General features: G+C 33.3%; 1 protein-coding gene across 1 annotated transcript; it reads left to right on the forward strand.

The window, feature by feature from the left end:
- Window positions 1-3,129: 3,129 nt before the first annotated feature.
- On the forward strand, window positions 3,130-6,304 carry LOC148606142 (uncharacterized). Its single transcript, XM_088546693.1, has 3 exons — window positions 3,130-3,242; window positions 4,390-4,500; window positions 4,976-6,304. The coding sequence occupies exons 1-3, from the start codon at window positions 3,188-3,190 to the stop codon at window positions 6,082-6,084; spliced, it is 1,275 nt and encodes a 424-aa protein (XP_088402819.1). The 5' UTR covers window positions 3,130-3,187; the 3' UTR covers window positions 6,085-6,304.
- Window positions 6,305-10,273: the final 3,969 nt, after the last annotated feature.

Here is a 10,273-nt window from a genome sequence, read left to right on the forward strand (position 1 = left end):
TATGACTTTTAACCTGCAAAAAAAAAGAAGAAATAAATTAGGAATTGACTGCTGAAAGATATTTTATTGTTAATTTATGAAATGTGTTTTTCCCCACTATGCATCTTCAACTGTGCTTCTTTACTCAAGTTTTTGTTACCTTGTATGCATTCTTTTGGTTATTTTATGGTCTTTGTTGTGTATGTTGGGTCTTTGTCCTCGGTTTACATTCTTTTGATTTCTGCTAGAATCTTATTTCTCTTTAACAATTACAGTCATATTATGTTATTTGTCCACAATCTCTTTTGTCATCTCTTGCTATTCTTGATTTTGTTAAATCTGAATCTAGCTCACACATTGTAAATGGTTTATGTTCAAATTACCCAAATCACACATTTTATTTTTGTTATTTGCAATACTGCATTTGAGCACAGTTCACAACAGCAACAAGACACATATTGCACAAGTCTACGAAATTCAAAGTTTCCAATTTAAAAATTTGTTCAATACTCTGTGTTATTTGACTGTTTTAATTTTTTGAGTGCAAAACATTCAGAAATTAACCAAAACGTCTGTTTAAGAAAAAGTAGAAATACTGAGTAGGAATGGACAAAACAACCATAAGAAAGTTACAAAAACAATAAAATCACACCTAAAAAGTACACATAGAAAAACGTAAATCAAACTAGAGAGTAATCTATGAAACCAAGATTCAAGTAATAATCAAAAGAATACATTCAAAGGACAAAGACCAGATATGAAAAACAGACAAACACAACAAAGAAAATGAAATAACCAACGTAATACATACAAAGAAAAGTAAATGATCAAACTCGACTCCAATTAGAACTGGGAGCGTGGACCAGATGCACAGGTAGGGTAAGCACCTTCTGCTTTATATGATGTAACAAATAATCATAATGTTCAGTGATATACCATTCATAGTATGCACATTTAGATTTTGTCTACATGTACATGAATGAAATAAAATAGAGCAATACAGGAAACATAACAGTAGTCATGGTAGTGGGACAAAGAGTTGGTTGCTTGTTAAACGCCAAATCAGGAATATTTCAGCCATATATCCGGGTAATAAATATAAAATGGATGATAAAATGAGCATGAAATGAAAAATGCGATGGGACACAACGGTGTAAGATCGGTGAATTTCGATTGCCACTAGAAATAGGGAGAGGATCGGGCAATTTAGGCTCCTGCGGCGGAACGTAAAGGTTCCTACATCGTCAGAATACCACAGCAGGGTTCTTTAACGTGCAATGAATGTGGCATTATTTCCAACACGTTGCACCTCTATGGTTTGCGGTCAGGTTTTCCGTCTTATGGCCTGTCGACCCCAGCATGTGCCAGGGTTACACCATTCCACCACCTGGCGCACACAACCCAGTTGCTCTGTGAGCACTATTTAGTCGCCTTTTACGGCAAGCTCAGCGCTGCTGCAGGCCTATTATTTTGACACCCGGACCCGCATGTGGCCTGGACGAAGTGTATCAGCATCACGGCCGCAAGCCTAGGTTATTATGAATGTGAAAACGAAATTTGATTTCTGTGAATACCGTCCAAACTGATGTTATTCACTTTTCTTTTATATTGTTATGTACGCTATTTACATGTTACATTTAAAAATGAAGTCCCACTTGAAAATATGAAGAGAATGGATATGTTTTATTCTGAATATCACATGTCATAATCTGTATCACATGCGGTATCAACCTGAGACTCCTAAATCACTCCAAGGACCATCCTATTAAAAAAAATACAATTACATAAAAGCTATAGACAAGAAAACAAGACGTCACATTTAAAACTAACGCTCCAAAAAATTCAATATAAACAAAAACAGGAGTAACATTATATGCTCCGGAAAGGTAAGCATGTTTTGCATCACCAGTGGCGCCCGTTACTTTGTAAGTCAAAATCCACGAAGGGACGGTCGTTTGTTCCCTCTCCAACTTACCGCTACAGACAGGCCTTTTGAAACTCTCAGACATTCAAAGCCATATGTTGTTCGTAGCATGATTGCAAACGAGTATAATCCGGCTAGAGTCTATCTACACTAATGTAGCAGCCGAAACGCTGTGAAGACGGTCAAAAAGAGGTCGTAAACAACGACAGGGTGATGCATACTTCGGCAATTTTCAATTAAACACCAAGAGTCTAAACTAAAAATATCAACCCAAAAACAACCCTATTGTGAATTCTACAATTTGCAAATAACGACTTCCTTTTTGGTTGAGATTTGAAATCATAGTATGTTAGACATGGTTGATTTTACCGAAGATAAATACAAGATTGGCTATGAAAAATAACCATTCATTTGATATAGGGCTTTCTCATACTCTCTCATTTTTAAGAGGTTTTATAAGAAGTAACAATACCATAGATGAACCTAAAATGATTGTACCCTACCGGTGCACCTGGTCAATGATGAGTCCGAGTTGACCATTTACTTTTGTTATTTTGTATGTATTATTTTAGTTACTTTATGTTCTTTGTTGTGTTTGTTTTCCATGTCTGGTCTTTGCCCCTGGATTGCATTTGTTTACTTTCGGCTAAAATCTTGGTTCCCCTGATTACTCTTGTAACACTAAGAGAACTAAAAGAGTACATACACATGGATAGTGCATTCTCTGTAAAAAACCGGGGTGAACTCTCTGCTCTAGAAAGGTTAGTAGCTCCAGCTACTTTAAGACACCCGATACGATGCTCGTTGGAGCGTTGAACTTTAAGACTATTGAAAGAATAAAGAATATCTATTACATATTACTCCATATCTGTCATTTAGACCGTTGTGATACGGGTGAGTCATTGTCCGGTTTAATTGTAAAGTTAGTGACCTGTTTAATTTATGGGCAATACATATCTCCCCAACTATACGTAGGTTATAATTATGCGCAAAACACTGGGCCCAACATAGGATTGCAATTAACAGAAAAGTATATGGGTTGACAGACTAAGTTTTCATACACTGGAGCAGCTAGAATATTACCGCATAGAAATGGAGAGTAGACAATAGAAAATATCGCTCAATCTTCCTTTCCTTCAATCAACTTTAATTTACAATTGTTCTACATGGACAATGTCTTTAATGTAGATCATACAATGATAAGATATTTAATAGTCTATGATTACATTAAATTTACCAATCAGTACATGTACTAGATACTTGTTGATACTGTACATATAAACCATGGTTATTGCTGAGTTTTCGGTCACTATTTTGGCTGTTTTGCTCTCTTTTGGAGGTAAACTTTATCTATACACATTTGTATGAGTTTGACTGACTGCTTTCAGTTTTAAAGAAATGTCACAATTTTTTTTTTTTTTTTTTTAAGTTTTATTATTGTTAATTCTACAGTTACTAAGTAACAATACAAAAGATACAAACGAGATGTATTCATTTGAAGATACTGATTATCACAATTATTTTATTGAATTCATTACTTTAAATGAGTAATCAAGGGAACCAGGGTTATAGCGGTAATCAAAAAATGTAATATAGGGACGAAGAGCAAACATGGAAAACAGACATACACAACAAAGAACATAAAGTAACTAAAATCATACATACAAAGTAACAAAAGCAAACGAGCAACTAGGACTCCACTAAAAACTGGAAGCATTGAAGTTTTGCCAATATAACTGTCATACTAATCTTGGCTGGTTATTGAGTCCTAACACGGAATTTAAAGATGCTAATACTGAAATAAATTAGACATTTTTTACAGATGTGGAAAAGAATTTTGATAAAGATATAGTCTATTGTTGAACTCGTCCAGGTACCATTGTTACAAAAATCGAGTACAGTACTGAATGAACATGCCCAAAATACACCAAGCACTTTGTACTTCCTCAGAGTAAACAGCATAATGCTAAGATTCGTCGTGAAATTGATACTTACAAAAAAATAAAATCTATTGACAATTTAGATTTTGTAGATCTGTTATTGTATTTTTTTTATTTTTCTTATATTTTTTTTTAATTCAATTTTCTGAAGTCTATTATGGGTCAGTTATAGAAGACCGTTTTAGTGTAAAAATAACGTATATTTACGTGAATATTAAAAATTATTTTTAAAAAACGCCATATGTTTGTACTTACACTTCAGTTTTCATAAAGATCAGCGAAGATGTTGAGGATGTGCCATGATGGTCAACATCATTATAATATATATGTATTAAGGTCTCTTATATTAAAAAAATATCTGAATAGATTTTTTTTTATACAATAATAGAATTTGTTAGCGAACTTATCGACCGTCTTACTGTTCCAGTAAAAAGAAAGACGCTTTGTATGCGCTCTTTTTGCTTAAATCAATGCAAGTCTAGGTCTCGGTACTCGTGAAAGCTTTTTGCTTGTTAATATGTTAATTTATTTTTATATTTTCTATAGTTATATTTGTAAATGGAAAAACTTATGAAGAATGTGTGCAAGGAATTAATTCTAGTTGTCATCAGCACCCAAACATTACAGTTTGCCTTTCTAATGGAACAATTTTCACAGGTTAGTAATACAAGTATTACTTACAGCTAGGATTGAGTTTTTACAGTTTGCGAATGGGACCGTTTAATGTCCTTTCCACCAAAATTTTTGTGAGAGTGAATGGGTTAAATCGAAATGGTATAAAATTCACAACTGATTAAAAATTACTTAGTTCATTATTTTTTATACCAAATATAATGTTCATTCAATACAACAAAAAGTAACACTAGGTGATAAATGTATTGAAAAGGGAAAGTATAGGGAGTTTTTGGAATGAGGGCAAAAGAGCAAGAGGGGATTGTTAAATGTTGAGAAATTGGAATTTTATATTAAACTGATTTCAGAGTCCTTGAGATCTGTTGAAAATCAGTTACCCACAAATGTAAATGCCAACAAATCAAAATGGACTATCTTCTTATACATTTCAACACAAAAAAACTCTACTAATACGGAGCATTTATGCATTTAAGTAATATACTTCATTAAATTTGGACAGGTCTGTGTAACTACCTAAGGGCATCATGTGTATACAGCTATAAGCTTCACCAAATTATGAAAATCACTGGAACAGGGTATCATGGTGTCTGCAACAGAACCCACATACAATACGTCACCCACTCACCGCACCATACCACGACTAGAAAACCGCTTTCTGCAGCGGAAATAAAATTGTTTAAAGCCATTGCAGACGGGATAGATAAGCGTCTTGTAGGTATACGATCAGCAGGAACGAATGTTTCAGATGCAATCAAAATATTTTCAAAACAGGACCATACTCACAAAATATATGTTCGAAATCCTGATTGCTGGGCACATGATCTAGACCTGACGTGTATTTCACCCTGGAACAGTCAAGGTCATAATAGAAAGGCAGGAACTCTTTTATCTCCTCGCCATGCTGTCTGGGCCCGGCACTATAGCATGAAAGTAAACACAACCTTAAGGTTTGTGGATAAGAATAACAACGTCATTGAGAGAAAGATAATGAAAACCCAAGCTCTACCACTTCCGCCCCACACAAAGTACCTCTACGGATATGATATGGTGATCGGACTTCTAGATCACGATGTTCCATCGTCTATATCATTTGCAAAAGTTCTACCTAAAAATTTCACAGAAATTTATGGAGCTAATGTAAATCACGTGCTACCGGTTTTCAGCACTGATTTCGAGGAGAAGGCCTTAGTTGACGATTTAAGAATCATGCATGGAAAAATGGTGTCTCTTAGTCCACCAACACTATCCTATCGGCGGCCTTATTACGAAAGTAAAATATCAGGCGACAGTGGAAATCCTAGCTTTTTCATAGTTGACAATCAGCTAGTGTTCCTTTTTGTCTTCACGTATGGTGGCGCTGGTTCCGGAACTTCTCTTCAGTATCATCATGACGACGTAAATAACGTTATGCATAATCTTGGTGGAGGATATTCTTTAACAGAAATTAATTTGCACAAGTACATTACAGACGCACAAATTACAAGTATATTCGGATACATATTTGAATTCAAAAGCTTCTTTATTAAAACTTACAACAAAGACATTACATTTATTAGTTTTTTGCATGACGTGGATCTTTTGTTTGTTCATATCTTTAAAGTAAATTAACGTAGAACTACGAGAGCATTAAAAATCTCTATTTGTATAGGAAATATCGTTAGCCATATATGTGAATGAATGAATGAATGAATAGTTAATTACAGTGCAACCTGATTTTGACAAACTACATACAATTAGATACACGTAATAAATCAGACAGCCACATATTTAACACTAACTCTAATATGAGTATGACAATGAGGACCTTTCTACTAATAAAAAGTATAACGTCTCCGAATTTCGTAAAATATTATGAGTTATATTTTCAAAAAAACAGGATATGGATTTCATTTTCAAACAAGATCTAAAGATACTCCAGTAAGACCAATATTGACAACTGACCACTTGAATGTTAACGGCAAATCGAAATTAATGGAACTTTATGGAAGTTGGCTTACAAGACTGCCAAACACCGGAACCACGTTTTACTTTGGATAAGTAATGATAAGTGACTTCTGTTTTCCTAATCAAAACTATTTTACTTTTTCTGCCACACATAAAATAGAAAAAAAACTGTGAAGAAAGCTTAGTATTAGGCTTCTGGGTTATGTTGCTACAAGATTGAAGTCATCACTACAGAAGATTTATGGTCGTCATAACTCATGGATCGTTACGGTGTATCCATCTGCACTATGAAACGTGTCATAGTTTTCCTTTCCTCTTTCGTCTACCCCAGACTTTAATATTTATGAGCAACTCGGCGGATGTTTCTAGAAAAGCAGAGGACGCTTAACATGCCGGTGCACCTCGTCCATGCTCCCAGTTTTTAGTGGAGTCCGAGTTGCTTATTTACTTTGTTACTTTGTATGCATTATTTTATGTTCTTCGTTGTTTGTTTTCCATGTCTGGCCTTTGTCCCTGGATTACATTCTTTTGATTTCCGCTAGAATCTTGGTTTTCTAGATTACTCTTACTAAAGAAACCCCCGCTTCCGACCCAAGAAGTCATATGATCAAATCATAAATATAGTAGTCAAATATATAGGTGGTTGTTGTAAATCGATTAAAACAATAAAAACAGCGATAATATGTAAAGTTTTTTTTAAATATCAAATGAGTGTGATAGATAATTACAAGTAAAGGTTACGACAATTCTGTATTCAAACCATTTGGTTAAATTATAAACAAAAACTTGTGAAAGAGGATGTTGATGTTGTTCGAGTATTAAATGCAACCCTACAATATGGGCTAAGCTATAAAACTGTTTCGAAATTAGTGTATTTAACCATACAGTTGCAATTTAAACTAAGTTGTTGTTGGGTTGATGTCACACCGAATGTCTCGCCGAACGGTAAAGACTTCCTTTAACATGATAGGCATTTATGTTAAAACTTCAAAACATCATATGCTAAATATACGTCACTTTCTGAGCCGTAAGTAGAACGTCATTGACAATCTGTTGAAGTAAATGTAAAGGTACAGTAGATCAGCGTTAACGAAACAAAACTTTACCCACTGATCTGCTGACAGGAATAAGTGTTTTCTGAAACTGTTTTACTCGTGATCATGTGCTACATTCCTATAACTTTTTTATTTTAATTCTAAATTTATTTAATTAAATTGTCTTTACAAGAAAAAAAACTAACAGCATTACTAACTAATAACAAGTAATGGACTTAGTCATTGATGAAGAGTATCTTGACATTAAGGAGGTAGAACTAGGGTACGGATGCTGCATGTGATTGATCTAAAATGCTTTCACAAACGTTCCAATGATTTGTAAGAGTTATGCCCCTTAGCCTATGTCTACCTCCTTAATCTATGAAAAAAGTTTTAATAGATCATATAGGAGATAAAATCAATTAAAAGTGACGCGTCTTCACAACATAAGGACAATTGGAAAACATGTCTTGTACTGTACTAAAATTAGTTCAAGGTATTTTCATGACACGCAATATTACCGATGTAATAAAACATCTAATTTACAACATCTCCAATTTGATATGATCTTCGACTTATTTAAATTATGGAAATGAATGTTATTTCTGTGTTATGTTATGCACTCTGGAATACAGCAGACACTTTGACACAGTAGTAAAAGCTACTGATTTTATTTATCATTAAGATTAAGTAGTATCACACGCTGATCACTGCAAAAATGGCTCTTTTTATAAGCTTATTTTTATTATTTTTAAAACAAAAACATGTATAAAAGTTGCTAGTGTGCCATAGTAAATCTTTGATATTGCAGAGAGTACGTGTGCACCAGTATGGACAGTCGTTTTACTTCCAATATGTATTAGAGGGCCATGTGATTTATTGAAATAAGTTTATCAAAGACATAGCATAGACAACATTAAACTTATCGTAATTAGCAAAGCAGGGTTAAACTTCAATAATGTCAAAAACAAAACAAAAATGAAATAAAACAAATATCTAGAAAAATGAGCTACAAAACCAGAAAAATTAAAAAGGAAATCGAGGAAAACACAAAAGTTATGAATAAGCAACTAGTACTCCCTCAAAACAAAACAAAAAAATTAAAGAACCGCAGCGATGTCATTATTTTACCTATTAAAAATACTTATCGAGCTGGTTATGTCAAGTTCGTTTCGACCTGTTTCAAACTGAAAAAGGTATTATGTTTTAACAAGAAATCAAACTGCATTTCACCCAAAACAAGTTTATTAACCTTTGTTAATTTATTAGCTTATTAAGACAAATGAAAAAATTGCTCTGTAATATCAAGTAATATAAAAAGAAACATAATCGGTGACAAAAGAATATATATGTTCGAACTTTTAAATACCTGCTAAATGGTCTCGCTTATGATTATAATGTAATAAACTGATACTTTATAGAGATTACAAAAATGCTGTAGGAAATAATTTCCATTATTAAATGAAAACCTTGATAGATGAAAAAAATAAATAAAGGATTTTAAAATACATGTAACGATGAAATGGATGTCTAACATAATTGAACAATATGGATATCGAAAATGGCATTAATTTCTACGACGAGCATTTGCTTCATACTGAGACTTGTTTTATAGTAAATTTGTGATAATATTTCTTTATCTTTTCATTGGTTTATAGTGTAGAAAAAATACCAGTATAGCAGTTCATTTTCATGGGTGCTAAATTTGCTTTAATAATATGGGTAAAAAAATCGCGGTTTTAATTTTTCGCGTCTAAAGATATGGCTTATATGAGAAGACTGCGATATGTCTGGCCTGAAATTTTGCGAGATTCTCCAATCCTCGCGAATATAGCGAAAATAAGTACCTCGAGAAATTCTCGCTAAATGTTATATCGAATGATATAATTTTAGGCGTTTTCGTCGAACAAAAATTTGTGGAGTAGACCTATAATGGAAAATTTGAAAATCCCATTTTCAGCATTTTTTAATAAATCATACCAATTATCATTACTGACAAATAAACAAACATACACTGTCCCAAGTCAGGAATTTCTAGCCTCAGTATGTCTTGTTTCGTTTTCACCTTTAGTTTATTTTTATGTTGCTTGAGTATATTGGCTCAACTCTTTCGCTGTACCTGTGTATAATGATTTTTGGGGGCCAGCTACAGCCTGCCCTGTTGCGTGATAGGTTCCTCCTCGTTTATTGAAGACAATGGGTGGCCAGTTTTTCGGTCCGTCCTTTAGTTATGCCGTTTGTCAAGCTATTGGTATGACCTACGAAACTAATATGTCTGTTAAATCATATTCTACCGCAAGAATAAGAACTCGTTCCAAAATTTTGATGATTTCTCTATAACCGCTTCCTGATTTACTACTTATGTTCACAACAAAACTTGTAACACTCCAGTAAGAATCATGCAAAATGTGATACATGTTTGGAAATCCTACATATTTTTTATAGTTAACATAAATAAACACGTGGTTTTTCATGTAACCCGTGCTGTTAGAAGATAAAAAAATATATAATATACTGTAGAATTCAAAATTGAGGCAGATAACTCTGTAAATGATATTAAAATACAATAGAAACTGTTGGGTTTTCAATGTTGATTATCTGCTAAGAGCAGACAGATTGGAATGAATAATTATACATTTCATCATACAGACCCATAAAACAATTAACTTAATAACAAAAATAAAAATGTATAACCGTTTTTGGCGTGTATCACATTTTACAGAATTTGCATGATTCGTACTTAATTATGGGAAAGGACCCTTTAAGTTAGTATAACTTTAATCTAATCCAACTGCCTGTAAATTTAGCAATAAAATATG

This window comes from Perna viridis, chromosome 9 (assembly GCF_037379345.1).
Source record: "Perna viridis isolate PV_CMFRI_1.1 ecotype Kerala chromosome 9, ASM3737934v1, whole genome shotgun sequence".
Classification (NCBI taxonomy): Eukaryota; Metazoa; Mollusca; class Bivalvia; order Mytilida; family Mytilidae; genus Perna; species Perna viridis.

Coding starts and splice junctions, on each gene's coding strand:
- LOC148606142 (XM_088546693.1), top strand. CDS start 3,188: ATGGTTATTGCTGAGTTTTCGGTCACTATTTTGGCTGTTTTGCTCTCT. Junction 3,243..4,389: donor TGTTTTGCTCTCTTTTGGAG/GTAAACTTTATC, acceptor TATTTTCTATAG/TTATATTTGTAAATGGAAAA. Junction 4,501..4,975: donor TAATGGAACAATTTTCACAG/GTTAGTAATACA, acceptor AAATTTGGACAG/GTCTGTGTAACTACCTAAGG.